The 15625-nt window shown below is 37.5% G+C and overlaps 1 protein-coding gene across 2 annotated transcripts in view; it reads left to right on the top strand.

Moving 5' to 3' along the window:
- Positions 1-15079, top strand: part of LOC144964961 (peroxisomal bifunctional enzyme-like) — a 34602-nt gene extending 19523 nt beyond the window's left edge. The window contains exons 13-19 of one of the 2 annotated variants that reach the window (XR_013643951.1): positions 3430-3532; positions 5610-5756; positions 6170-6294; positions 8224-8321; positions 8943-9052; positions 10852-11454; positions 13385-15079. Coding sequence is in view for 1 of the 2 variants with exons in the window: in XM_078899776.1 (XP_078755902.1) it covers positions 3430-3532; positions 5610-5756; positions 6170-6294; positions 8224-8321; positions 8943-9052; positions 10852-10967 (699 nt within the window). In the remaining variant the exon portion in view is untranslated. Of the gene's footprint in view, positions 1-3429; positions 3533-5609; positions 5757-6169; positions 6295-8223; positions 8322-8942; positions 9053-10851 lie in introns of both variants that reach the window. The other variant, XM_078899776.1, reaches the window with a different exon arrangement.
- Positions 15080-15625: the final 546 nt, after the last annotated feature.

Below are 15625 nucleotides of genomic sequence, written 5' to 3'. Positions count from 1 at the left end.
AGACTGGAATGACCAAAGTGACAGCTGCATGTGCAGTGCCGCAAATTGAGCTAGGGTGAGGCGACTTGCTCAATGTTACACAGCGCAGCGGCAGGTGATCGAACTGGGTACCTTTTGGGTATGAAGCAGAGACAGTACCGCTGAGCCACGCTGCCCCCTACTGGTACAATACTTGAGTACTAAGACAATGTACATTTAACGTGTAGAACATCATGTATATATAGATGATTGAATAGACAGACGATATCATAGAGATTTAGAGTGGTCATTCATTACATCATGTTCAGTAACGTCATTAAGGACACAATTACAACTACAGGGAGGAAGTTACATAATAAATGAGGGCTCTCACTCTTCCAGACAAGGCAATGATACATGGGACATAACTCTGTCAATAGACAGATTGCGCATCAGGGCGCTAACGGGGCCGATTAGAGATAGACGACGATTGGGATTGTTTGGAAGCTTTAACCCTTTGCCCACTAGTCATTATGACATCCGAAATGCTATCGCCTTATACATCTACGCCAGAACAGAAATATAGGGTGGAGCCTACCATGATATAACATTTTATGGAGCCCTAATTTCGTCATATCAGTTCTGTCCACTGACAGGTGGGTGGATATCGCTTTCCAGAACTTGTGTCCTTATATGAAATTCTGAGTTTTTGACCAATCAACGATTGCTCTTTTGATAGCTCGCTTGTCAAAATGAGTCAGCTCAACCCTTGATTTATGTACAGGCATCACAGGCGGTATATGTTGTGTAACTTCAAAGACCACGATTGACCGAAAGCGATGAATGGAAGCCCTACTGTGGCGTGGAGAACGAAGTCTTGTATGTATAGTTACGTCATATCTCAACGCTCGTGAATTCTTAGTACGGCTGGACTCACAATCAAAACACGAAATATGTGTTTTAAACTCTTGAATCAATCGAGTTACATCAGTGCGTTCGTCTCATTGAGAAATGAAAAACGATATATAAATCAAGAACATCGACCGGAAAACAAGGAAATTATCATAAAATTATAAAATTTGAGAAAGCTGTTTTCAAAATCAAATCTATTACAAAAAAGGTTATTTCTAGACCGATTTTTATGAGACAAAGACAATTTTTCTCCACATTTCAAGCTGATTCCAACAATGAGGTTTTCAAATTTATCGCGATAAGATTATTTGTCATTATTTTTTTAAAATACCCAATTGACTGCTAAGGAAATGAATACGTAATCCTTGGCGGCTAGCGAGTAGGTGTTAAATTTTGCTTACCCTTTCCCACGTAGACGCACATACACACACACACACACACACACACACACACAGACACACACACACCGACTTATCGTCGTCTAGCATCCTATCGTTCGGCTCGACGATTAAAAGGGGTTCGTATCGTCGCTAAAATAATTACAAAATACATATATTTAAAATATATTTATAGTAATGTGAATTAAATATTTTAATGCTCTAATATATCAAGAATCATCATTATTATGATTTATTACGGTGTGAATTGAATTAGACCTTTAAAACTGAAGTTTAATCTGACACCCTACTCGCTGTTATCATTCGAGTCTAAGTTGTAATAAGGCAACTTTGGCCAGAAGTGAAAGACATACATTGTGTGTTCAGTCTCTCTCTCTGTGTGTGTGTGTGTGTGTGTGTGTGTGTGTGCGTCTGCGTGGGAAAGGGTAAGCAAAATTTAACACCTACTCGCTAGCCGCCAAGGATTACGTATTCATTTCCTGAGCAGTCAATTGGGTATTAAAAAAAATAATGACAAATAATCTTATCGCGATAAATTTGAAAACCTCATTGTTGGAATCAGCTTGAAAAGTGAAGAAAAATTGTCTTTGTCTCATAAAAATCGGTCTAGAAATAACCTTTTTTGTAATATATTTGATTTTGAAAATAGCTTTCTCAAATTTTATAATTTTATGATAATTTCCTTATTTTCCGATCGATGTTCTTGATTTATATATCGTTTTTCATTTCTCAATGAGACGAACGCACTGATGTAACTCGATTGATTCAAGAGTTTAAAACACAGATTTCGAGTTTTGATTGTGAGTCCAGCCGTACTAAGAATTCACGAGCGTTGAGATATGACGTAACTATACATACAAGACCTCGTTCTCCACGCAACAGTAGGGCTTCCATTCATCGCTTTCGGTCAACCGTGGTCTTTGAAGTTACACAACATATACCGCCTGTGATGCCTTTACATAAATCAAGGGCTGAGCTGACTCATGTTGACAAGCGAGCTATCAAAAGAGCAATCCGTTGATTGGTCAAAAACTCAGGATTTCATATAAGGACATAAGTTCTTGAAAGCGATATCCACCCACCTGTCAGTGGACAGAACTGATATGATGAAATTAGGGATCCATAAAATGTTATATCGTGGTAGGCTCCACCCTCTATTTCTATTCTGGCGTAGATGTATAAGGCGATAGCATTTCGGATGTCATAATGACTAGTGGGCAAAGGGTTAAAGCTTCCAAACAATCCCAATCGTCGTCTATCTCTAACGGGACCCGTTGGCGCCCTTTCGCGCAAACTCAGTAATACTACACACACGACAACAATCATGCAGTAAGTTCCCATTCATTAGAATATACTTAACCAACCCGGTACTGGTAGAATAACTTTGTACTACAAAATATTATTTGACATGCAAATGATCTCGGAATTTTAGATTTATCTGTCGGAAAATGTGTTTGACAAGCCCTTCCCAATGTTTGCTCTCACAAAACTACACCACAGTGACAAAGGATAGTCATGCTTTCTATTTGTTTGATGAGTCATCGCATCTATTTTACCAAGAAATAATTTCTGTCAAAACTTCTGAACAGAGACATTAATACTGGGGATGGAGATGTCCTGATTAAGGAGATGTGACTGTATATGGTTGATCATTTCATTTTACGTAGAATTAATTCATTTTATACCGTTGTACCTGGGGGTCCCGACAGCTCAGTTGGTAGAACACTTGCTTCACATGGAAAATGACCGAGATTGATCCCTGGTGAATTTGAGATTATTTTCCTACCCCTCTATCCACCCAGCCCCTCTATCCACCCAGAAGTGATTGGGTAACTGGATCTGTTAGATCTGATGGAAAGTACTTTGCGATAGACCAGCTTCCAAACCAAAGGGTAGCAAGCTATTGCTATGGCCCATTTCATGCTATAGAAACCGGGATAAACCCCAGCTCCATGGGCCTGACGGCTCTGAAGGACTACTTTTTAAAAAATTTATACAATTGTACTGATACAGAATGCCTTTTTTATATTTTGACCAAGAATTTTTCTACTTTTGAAGTTCTAAACTTGTCTTTTAATAAAAGAATTAGATGAAAGATGAGAACTGTTATCTATTCTGTTATCGTATCTGTTATCTTTAATTTTACGTCATTTTAAATCAGGCGACTTTTATTGTGGAGGAAGGGGCGTTGCCTCAAGATGTGGACCAAGTCATGGAAGACTTTGGAATGCCAATGGGATTTTTCAAAGTGTCTGATTTATCAGGTATGGGGTCAGGTTGTCAGGCTAGTATTGAAGATTCACTTTAATCATTGATTACAGTCAGAACTGTGTGATTTTATGCTACAACACTTGCCTTCTGATTGGAAGATCCTGGGTTTGAGTCATGCTTTGAGGTGTGATAGTTCGTGGAAAATGCACTTTACTCACATTCTCTCACTACACTCAAAGCTGAAAACAAGGATTTGTTGGGTTTTTTTTTTTAATGCGATATCTCGGCCGTCAAACAACCCTCATTACAAAAAAATTGGTACAAATAGAGATAAGATGTTTATCTTTTAGACAGACTCGGTTCAAATTTTATATCAATAATATGTCGGGGTTTTTTTTCGTTGGCTGTAAAGTTTTAAAACAGCGTTTTTTAAAACCTTTAATGCTCATTTTTTATTGTTGAAGTGGTATCGGAATAAAGCTGAACCTTCCTCTTTAAGACGATACAAAAATGGCTGAGGTATTAAAGGTTGAAGGACCCGTTTTAAAAAATAGTCATTTTCTTGATGCGTGACACAAAATATATAGTTTTTCTGCCACAAAAATGACATCTATTGTGGTACCTAATAATATTCTCATCACAAACGTATAATGTAGAGACGATTGAGACATTGAGTAAGTGCCAATATTGAGGGTGAATATCAATTCTGGCCCCCCAGGAAAACGCGACCGATGCGGCCTTAGTGCGGCCGCATAATTTGCCACTTACCGCAATGCGGCCGCATAATTCACCTTTTACCTCATAATTATGCAAAATATGGTTTTTAGCGTGAATTTATGACCATTGTATGAAGAAAAATGAAACCAAAAAAGTCCGACGATGTTCCCAAATACGTGACAGTGACTTCGATTTAACTTTAAAGGGATGCTATTCCAATTCCAAGCAGGGTTGCCAATTTGGCAGATTTTCTGCCAAATGTCCTTTTTTTTTTGCAGAATTTGAAGTCGTCTGGCAGAGAAAAATCGGTTTGGCAGTTTGGCAGATATTTGGCAGATTTAATTTTCCGAGGCCTAGGGATGAATGTATAGGTCTACAACACGTTTTCCATGGCAATTTTTATGTATTAGTGATTTTTTAAACTTGGGAAATGAAAAAAAAATAATTATGACATCGGCCTTGAGAATTTTTTGTTTAACAAAACTGATGAGTTTTCAAAGGGGGTACTATGAATAGTATGGTTTGGCCGATTTTTGTGGTATTTGGCAGACTTTTAAAATCCAGTTGGCAGAATGCCTGAAATTAATCTGGCAACCCTGATTCCAAGTGTACGATTTGATTTGTCTTCTTGAGATCTACCCTGCTAAGCTGCTCCTGTCTCCACCTTGGGATCAACTTGAGAGCCTCACAAAGCTGAAAACTGTACCCGAGGAGGAGATCAAGAGGTAGACCCGGCAGCTTGGGGCCCCTCGCGGTGAAGAACTCCATCACCTCTTCTGGTGACGTGCCACATTTTTGGCAGTCCATTTCTGATGAAGTGCCAGCTTTGGCTGCTTGTGCCAAGTGGTACATATACACCACGATCAACAGCGCTGATGCTGAGCGCAGTTTTTCTGTTTACAATCTGATATTGTCAGACAGGCGCAGGAGTCTTAGCACAACGTCTCTACGACATCTAGCTTGTCTGTGCTACAACAAAAAATTGAGTTTTGAATTTGCGTTGTAGTTCTTTATTTTTGAATTGGTTAAATGTAAATAAAGCAATGGAAAAATTTAGAAAGCTATTTATTCCTTTTTTCTTGTTTTGCATAATTTGTAATTTCCCTTGCATAATTTGCCTTTTTCCCCCCGCATAATTTGCAATTTCTCCCGCATAATTTGGGATATTTTTTTGCATATTTCCGGGGGGCCAGTTAATTCAGGAAAAATGAGTGGAGAAAAGTGCCTGCTCCACACATTCACTTACCGACCTGAATTATCAATTTAAATAACAATATTTATTGTTATTATTCTTGTTTTAAACTATCTAAGTGATGTCGACTCTTTGCCTTTTTCAAAAAGTCATTTAACTCAGCTTTTCCTCTTTTTTGTTTACCTTTTCCAATGCAATTTGGTCTTTGGCTGCAATTCCAGGCATTGATGTTGGATGGCGTATTCGTCAAGAAGCTGCAAAGGCAAAAGGCATTAAATTGACGTTTGACACTCGCTTCATCAATGGAACACGTCATAGTTCATTGGGAGATCGTTTGTATGAAATGGGACGACTGGGTTTGAAGACTGGTAATCAACGATGTCATTCATGAATAGTTTTTTTTTTATTACTGTAGCAGTTGGTTTTTGTAGATTTTCTGTCACTGTTTTCAATTTTTGTTTCCTGTGCTGAGAAATGTCAGTCAGAATCGTATTTTTTAAGAGAGCATAAATTATTTCATCAGAGATTTCTGCAAAAACAAATGATGGTGGTTTCCAGTTGCAGTTTAATGCACTTGTACTTTTATGAAAGGAGCACAGGGTTTTTTTTGTAAAGATTTGATTCCTGGAAAATTTTAGATGACAATAATTTGAAATGTGTGGATTTTATTTTTCAATTCGCATTCAAACCCCATGAAAACAAGATACTTTAAATTTTGCTATTTTTTATTTTTTTTTATTTTATTTTTTTTATTTTTTTTTGCACAATCCTTTTTTATCAGGCAAAGGTTGGTATCGGTATGAAAAGCCTATGTCAAGAAAAGCTTTTCCAGACCCTGAAGTAACCAATATGATCAATGACCACTGTCGACAGTTGGGATTGGAAAGAAGGAACATTCCTCCACAGGTAAATGTGGAAACTTCAAGTCAGGCTAGGCAACACTATTTTGTACCACAGGATATAATCTGCATTCACTAACCACTGGCGGGTAGAGAAAAAGATTATTTTTTTTACAAATTGCTTATTTAACTTTTTCAAAATCTTCCACCTCCCCTCCTCAATCTTTCCATCCACACGCAAACAAGTGTAAAAGACTGTTCACTTATTACAATACTAGTGGAAATTTATTTTTTTTAACTTGTTCTTTCACATTTGTCAACAAATAGATTTTGATGCTATGGATTCTCTTCTCTGGGTGGGGTTCCTACTTCCCATAGTGGGCAGGGAGGTACTTGCTGTGTCTTCTATCCCGATCTTATCTGTTTTCCAATAGCCTTTTGTCTTTGTCTTTGAGTGAGATTGCTTGGTTTTGTCCTGACCTTGGTCGGAGTCCTTGGCTGAGAGGGAAACAGTCGAATGTATAGTTATTGCCTTGGGAGATGATATTTTTTTCCTTGTAAATCATCTCTTTGTTATGTACTGTATTATGTTTTATTTACATGTTATATTTGATTTGTTAACATTTGAGTGTATTCCTCTTAGTGGGGACCTGTGCTTGTGTCTGGATGAGACTTTTAGGTGATCTCAAACTAAGTACTTTGATGGTGTGCTCTTGGAATCTACATCTGTTTCCTATTTGAACAAATTCCCCTTTGTCTTACCTTTTCTTGGGTGCTTTAATTGAATTCTATAAATTTTTACTATCCCATTTCTTCCTTTTTACTGGCGCTGATGTGACCTTAATGTGTTGCATGCCCCGTAAAACCCTCAAAACGATCCTCTTCTACTTTTAAGTTCTGAGAAAGAAAATTCTAATTTTAATTTTTGAATAGTAATTAACTAATTTAAGGAGGGAGGTGTTATGGTAATTGTCATTGGAAACGTGTCTCAGTATAGATCTGAAACTGCTGGAATTGGAGCAAGTGATAGAAAAATAAAGGCTACGAGAGAATAACTACTATTTGTTTCTCGTTAATCCATTGACTGTTGGGGATCAAAGTACAAACAAGAACTTTTTCTGTTTGATTACAATAGGATTTTTATGAATCTTTAATCATGAATTATAACATTTTGATAGGGTATTGATAAAGGTTATTATACAGTTATCTGGTCTTGTATGACACTCACCTTCGGATCGGAAGGTCCTGGGTTTGAGCCTTGCTTAGTGCACAGTTGAGTCCCTGGAAAAGGCTCTTAAACTCTTTACACACATTCTCTCACCGTGCTCAGGTGTAAAATGAGTACCTGGCTGTTAAGGGCATTCTGTCTGTCGGAAAAAAATGCAATATCGTCCAACAGGCTTCAGGTGTCTCATTCTACATGTTACGTTTTGCTGTTGGTCAGGGACCATTTGTAAAGCGCTTTGAGCCCTGTTAGTGGAAATTATGCTGTATAAAAACTCAAATTTCTTATAATGTAAACATTTTAAACAAATTGAACAGTAATTACAGCATTTCCATGAAATTCACGAGTTTTCATGAACATTTTACCATGTATTGCAGTTTGAATATTCCAATCAATACCAAGTGTGAGTGTGAGGGGTGGGAGTTCAAACCTCAGCCACGTGTTCAGGCACCCAATACTGCACGGATTGTGTCAGTCTAGCCATCTTTTCTTGGGATAAAGCTTCATACTCTTCACTCCCAATAGCTCAGCTGGTAGAGCAATCACTTCAGTTGCAAAGAGTTAACTAGACATTCCTCCCCCCCCCCCCCCCCCCTTGCCCCCAGTGATTGGGTAGCTGGGTCTGTTTGATCTCCTGTCCAAAGGATATCAAACAATTTGCTATTGTCTTTCATGCTATAGAGACTGGGATAAATTGCCGCTTCATGGGTCCTATGGCTCGGAATGACATTTTTTGACCCTTCACTCAATGTATTTTTCCATCTTCTTAAGGAAATCTTCGAGAGATGTCTGTATGGTGTGATCAATGAAGGTTTTAAAATCCTGGAAGATGGAATAGCAGAGAAGCCAGAGGATTTGGATGTCATTTGGTAAGAAATTGATGTTTGATAAACAATACATTTTACATAAATTGATAGACAATGTATTTTACATAAATTGATAAACAATGTATTTTACATAAATTGATAAACAATGTATTTTACATAAATTGATAAACAATGTATTTTACATAAATTGATAAACAATACATTTTACATAAATTGATAGACAATGTATTTTACATAAATTGATAAACACTGTATTTTACATAAATTGATAAACGATACATTTTACATAAATTGATAAACAATACATTTTACATAAATTGATTAACAATACATTTTACTTTAATTGATAAACAATGTATTTTACATAAATTGATAAATGTGTTTTACATAAATTGCTTAACATTGCATTTTACATTAATTGATAAACAATGTATTTTACATGATTAAAAATTGTATTTTACATAGATTTCTGACCTGATTGGATTTAAAAAGTGGAAAGTTATTGCATTGCAATCCAGTGCCAGAATAGAACAAAATCAAGATCTGAATTGTTTTAGTACCTATTTGTATAATAAATTGATAAGAGTTAAGTTCGAAGTAAAAGATCTTGTAAGATAAATGAATGGAATTCAACGATAATCACTTGTGTCTTTTTACACCTAGGTTGTATGGATTCTCCTTCCCAAGGTATAGAGGAGGACCGATGTTCTTTGCCAGTCAAGTGGGAGTCAAGAAGGTTTATGAGAGAATCTGCCACTACCACTACACATTCCGTAAGATCATAGCTTATTCGTTTTGAAGCAACTAGTGGAATACCCTCAAATATTTGCCCAGAACTAAAGGCCATTACAAACAGGCATTCATTTTACTTATTATACTTCTGTTTTGTGGAAATTAATATAGACTGAGAGGAATCTTTTGAGCCATCAACGATCAAATTAGGTCTGCCAAATAAAGTCTGAAGGTGGGCGCAAATGACTTTGGCAATAGGGCAGCCTGATACTGATAGCGATTGCCAAAGTCAAATGACTGATCATAGACTAATGACCAAGCAACACAGACAAACTGTTTATGTGCTTTCAGTATGTACCTACAGGCTATTGTCTCCTTCATCTAATCCTATGATACAGATAATATGTTATGTTATGCATGAAGATAATGTCAGAAAATTTAGTCGTTTTAGATTTAAAATAAAATTTATAATTAGTAAATAATATAAAGAAATGCTGATCTAAACATGCTCAAAGTGCTTTACAAACGGTCCCTGACCAACAGTAATACATAACAGATAGAACGAGACATGATGCCTGTTAGGCGATATTACAATTTTTTTCCAACAGAGACAACACTGTTAATAACATAGTCATTTTACACTTGTGTACGGTGACAGAATGTGAATAAAGAGCCTTTTCCAAGGACTCAACAAAGCTTTGAGCCAAGCTCGAACCCAGAGCCTTCAGAGTATTTTGTTGTAAATTATTTTGTTACCAGAGAATTTCTTGTAATGATAATGTACGTGAATATATGGTGCTTTAACGCCCTTAATATACAACTTTAAGCACTTATATGAAGATGGCTTAAGAATGGACTCATTCATATAAACGATTTCTCTTCTCACATGACCTCGATTCTAAAACAGATAAGATTTAAGGAAGTGGGATAAGGCTATTTTAGTCTGTGGTTTGATTGTGCCCATGGTGTCATTGCTAATACTAAATAATTGAAGAGGGACTTATATTGCTCACTTGAGATCTGGATAGCTCAGTTGGAAGAGCATTCGCTTCACTGGTGATAGACTAGCATCCTATCCAAAGGATAGCAAGATATTGCTGTTGTTCATTTCACAACACAGAAACTAGGATAAACTCTGGCTCCATGGGCCTGATGACTTTGAAGAACTACCTTTTTGATTTGAGTGTTTTCCCCACAACTGCTGCAGGAAGGCTGATATATGTGTATGATGACAAACCCCACACCCCTTGGCTATTCAAAACTTACCCATCTCAATCTCACTTTTCATGCCAGCCCTGCCATAACAGATCTTAATGCTATTGATCACCATTTCCTTTCATTTATCTTATATTGATATTTTGTTTTTCCTCTGAATTTAGGAATACCCTTAGCTTCGTGTGGCTGTGTGGTGTTGTGGTATAACACTCGCTTTCGGATAGGAAGGTCATGGGTTCGAGCTCTCACCATACTCAGGTGTATATTGAGTACCTGGCCTTTAACACCGTTGTCTCTGTTTGAAAAAAAATTGTAATATCGTCTAACAGGCGTCATGTCCTACATGTTATGTATTGCTGTTGACCAGGGACTACTTGTAAAGCGTTTTGAGCACGTTTAGTGGATATTGCTATATATATAAAAGTTCAAGCTCATGCTTCGCCCAGACTCCAGCATAAGTAAATCTAAAAATATCCTAGACTCAAGAAGTTATCTTTATGATGTCTTTTGATCCAAGTTTAATGGTTCTAAGTCACTCCTATTTGTGGTTCCCATTGAGCTTGTCATCCAATCGAGGGAGGGAATTGACCATGCCAATTTTATTTATTATTTTTGTTTTTTTCAGCATATTCAAGCCACTGGTTACCAAGTGATCTACTGCAGAAACTGGCTTCTCAAAAGGAAGAGGTTCCCATAAGCAAATGGACTCAGTTTATCAATGCTTCTAGCAGCAAGTTGTAAAGATAACCCGTTTTACATGCCACATCTATTGACTGATTGATTCTACTGTAATTACTTTTTATAAATTATTTTGGTTGTTATTGCAAGGGGTTGTGAGGTGAGGTGATTATCTTTTATTTATTATTGCCAGCGTTTTTGATGATGTTGTTGTTATTATCATTATTTTATCAACAGTCAAATAGAAAGCCCATAGCGGGCAGGGAGGTACATACTGTGTCTTCTATCCCCTTATATCTGTTTTCCAACATGCTTTCTGTCTTTGTCTTGGAATGAGATTACTTGGTTTTTTCCTGGCCCTGGTCGGAGTCCTGGCTGGGAGGGAAACAGTCAAATGCATAGTTATTGTTTTGGGAGATGATATTTTTTTCCTTGTAAATCATCTCTCTGATATGCATTATTATATTTGTTCTTTTTAATGAATAATGTAAGCATTTGAGTGTATTCCTCTTTGTTGGATTTTGTGCATGTGTCCGGATGAGACTTATAGGTGATCTCAAACTAAGTACATTGGTGGTATGCTCTTGGATTCTACATCTGATCCCTATTTTTTCCAGTTCCCCTTTGTCTTACTTTCTCTTGGCTGCTTTAATTGTAATTCTAGAACTTTTTACTATCCCATTTTCTTCCTTTTTACTGGCGCTGATATGACCTTAATGTGTTGCAAGCGCCGTAAAATCCTTAAAAAAACAAAACAAAACAATCAAATAGAAAGCCAAACTCTGTAGCTATCATCTTAAAACAATATTTACAATTTATAATCGATACCATTTTGTATCATGGTTGTGAACGACGTGTCATATTGGGATTTAAGCATGCAGTGGCAGTTTCCAGTTTCCTGTGATATTTGCGCCTTCCGGCCCCGCTGCTCTGTCTTCGGCGTGCTGTTTTTCAGGATTTGCTTCCTTAGCTTTTGACCATCCAAGGTCTGTCCACAAGGCAGTGGCGGTTTTGCTTCAGAGTGTCCTTCTCCTAGATCGATTGCGGTCCCCTGTTAGCGAACTCGATCTGTCCGGGTTTTTGTTCGGAGTGTCCTTCTCTTAGATGGATTGCGGTCCCCCGTTTACGAACTCCATCTGTCCGGGTTTTTGTTCGGAGTGTCCTTCTCTTAGATGGATGTCGGTCCCCCGATGACGAGCTCCATCTACCCGTGGTCAGATGGTCTAAGTTGGGAATCCGGAAGGATGTCCTGTAGAGAGTCAGTCCCTTTTCACCCCTCCCCCCACGTCGTGGACAACACCCACACCCAAAGGGTGTGGACTAGGGGAAGCTGAACTCGACGGTTGATTTCCTCCCTTCTTCTTTCCTTGTTGACGATGCTGACTGTTGTAGATCATTCTTGGTCTGGCCTCTCACTTACGATCATCGAGACACGCAAGCCCTCCGACCGCGACAAGGTCATATGATCCACCGGAGAGGGTTGTGAACGATACCAGGAAGTTTGTCTCCTTAAGACCCTTCTACCTACCTAGAGAATGTAGCAAAGTAATCATTAACATCCTCTACACACCATCATACACACATGCACTTAATACGCTAACTGAAACCATCAATTGCCAGCTCACTCAACACCCCAACGCAGTTATCATAACCACTGGTGACTTCAATCGTGCCTCACTCGACCCCAGTGTAAAAATGTATCAACATGTCACCTGTCCAACTCAAAGCGACCAAACAGTCGATCTCACATACTCTAATATCAAACAAGCATACAAATCCAAGGCCTTGCCCCCTCTTGGCAACTCGGACCATGATATGGTACTCCTTATGCCAAACTACATAACAAAATTAAAATCAAACAAAGTCGTTGAAAAAACAATCAGGATATGGGACCGCAAGGGCATTCAAAAACTTAAAGGTGCCCTTGAATCAACAGACTGGGAAAATCTAACTAAACAATGCAGTAGTATTCATGAAACAACAGACGCCATCAGTTCGTACATCGCTTTCTGTGAAGATTCATCATCAATAACAAAAACCGTAAAATGCTACGGAAACAACAAGCCATGGGTGACAAAAGAAATGAAAGAACTGCTGAACCAAAAGAAAATAGCTTTCATGAAAAGGGATGTTGAAGAAAGGAAACGATTACAAAAAGAAGTCTGGGTGGGGATCCTGACCTCCCATAGCGGGCAGGGAGGTACATACTGTGTCTTCTATCCCCTTGTATCTGTTTTCCAACATGCTTTCTGTCTTTGTCTCGGAATGAGATTACTTGGTTTTGTCCTGGCACTGGCCGGAATCCTAGCTGGGAGGGAAACAGTCAAATGCATAGTTATTGTTTTAGGAGATGATATTTTTTTCCTTGTAAATCATCTCTCTGTTGTGTATTATTATTTTTATTTTGAATGTATAATGTAAGCATCTGAGTGTGTTCCTCTATGTTGGATTTTGTGCTTGTGTCTGGATGAGACTTGTAGGTGATTTCAAACTAAGTACATTGGTGGTATGCTCTTGGAATCTACATCTGATCCCTATTTGTTATCAGTTCCCCTTTGTCTTACTTTTTCTTGGGTGCTTTAATTGTAATTCTAGAACTTTTGACTATCCAATTTTCTTCCTTTTTACTGGCGCTGATATAACCTTAATGTGTTGCAAGCGCCGTAAAACCCTTAAAAACAAACAAACAAAACAAAAATAAGTGAAAAGAAAAACAATAGAATGCAAAGATGCCTTCAAATAAAAAATCGAGGAAAAATTTTAATTGAACGATATGAAAACAGTATGGGGCGGCATGAAAGAAGCAGCTGGTCTCAACAACTCATCGAAGACCACTTTTCAACTTGAAAAGGAAAAAGAACAAGAACAAGTCGAAAATCTGGACGCATTCTACGCCCGCTTAGAAACAAACGACAAAGAGATTAACATGCTAAAAGAACAACTAAGCAACACAGACGAAAATCCACTCAGCGTTAACAGCAGACAAGTATTTAAGTTGTTTGCTAAATTAAAAACCAACAAAGCGTGTCGGCCAGATAAAGTAGCTGCGCTGACACTCAAGACCTGCCGCCACGAATTAACTGAAGTCTACACAAATCTATTCAACGTCTCCTTAACTAAAAAAAACCGTCCCAAAAATTTGGAAAACATCTCAAATCACGCCAGTCCCCAAGAAACCACAAATCAAAGAAATCAACGACTTAAGACCAGTTGCCCTCACATCAATAGCCATGAAGTGCCTTGAAAGGCTGGTACTTCAGTCATTAAAACAATCGTGTGAGCCACATCTCGATAATCACCAGTTTGCCTATAAGTAAGTCAAACAGGGGAGTAGAAGATGCAATTCTAACATACACAGACATAATTTACAGGACATTAGACCAACCACAATCCCAACTTAGAACACTTTTCATCGACTTCTCCAGTGCTTTCAACACCATTCAGCCACACCTCCTTATCCCAAAACTACAATCAATGAAAGTCAATAGCTGCACTTCACAATGGATTCTCGACTTTCTAACATCCAGACAACAGTTTGTTAGTGTTCGTCAAAGAGAGAAAGGCGAGGGTATTATGTTTATGTTATATTCCAACTACAAATAAAAATGAATGGATTTTTAATTCAACTGTTGAATTATTAATTTTCTTAAATGAATTTGACTTTGTTGTTTTTCTATTGTAGTTTTTGTAATAATTTACGTCATCTGTGATCTATCTGTGTCCATCTATTTATACAGTACATTCATGGCCATGTGTTATGTGTCCATATATCCATACATTCATGGACATGTTTTATGTGTCCATCTATTTATACAGTATATTCATGGCCATATGTTATGTGTCCATCTAATTATAACATAGTTTCAAGATGACAATTTATACTTGACATTTAAACAGCTCACATTTAAAATGGTGTTGATTCAATACCGACACAGACACTGATAGCAAATGATCGATACACGTGGAGGTAAAAAGAGAAGAAAAAAACATTTTATGATTGTCTAAGTTGGAAATAGGAAATGGTTTTTTTTTCTCGGTTTGTTTTGTTTTTAAATCTTTTTTTTTTTTTTACCTCAAGTATCATAAGTGAAACTTCCCTTACTTGTTAATTTGCTTCTTTCACTGTGCATATCAATTATGTCATAAATCTACATAATAAACAATTTTCAAATGGATTTATTTATACAGAGTATATTATTGCTTTCAGTTTACACCTTGTATGCAGATATGTCTCTTGGATCTTCATTACAAATTACAATACACGTTTGTTGATTATAATTATAATGATTACTTGATTGGATATCGACTGGTTTTGTTTTTTTTAATGTCTTCCTCTTTGCCTTTAGTAAAATTTACAGGCTATCTCAGAGTCGTTTAAAAGTCTAATCAGATATAACACGAGACTGAAACACAATAGCTCCTTGGGTGGGGTTCCTGGCCTCCCATAGTGGGCAGGGACACTTACTATGTCTTCTATTTCTATCCCCTTATAACTGTTTTTCAACATGCTTTCTGTCTTTGACTTGGGATGAGATTATTTGGTTTTGTCCTGACACTGGCCGGATACCTAGCTGGGAGGGAAAGTCATTTTACTTGTAAATCATCTCTCTGTTACGCATTGTATTGTTTTCCTTTTACATATGATTTGTAAACATTTGAGTGTGTTCCTCTTAGTGGGGACCTGTGCTTGTGCCAGGATGATACTTTTAGGTGATCTCAAA

Source organism: Berghia stephanieae, chromosome 2, assembly GCF_034508935.2.
Source record: "Berghia stephanieae isolate SIO BIC M18660-M18661 chromosome 2, UCSD_Bste_1.3, whole genome shotgun sequence".
Lineage (NCBI taxonomy): Eukaryota > Metazoa > Mollusca > Gastropoda > Nudibranchia > Aeolidiidae > Berghia > Berghia stephanieae.
This window is presented reverse-complemented; position numbering and strand designations above follow the sequence as displayed.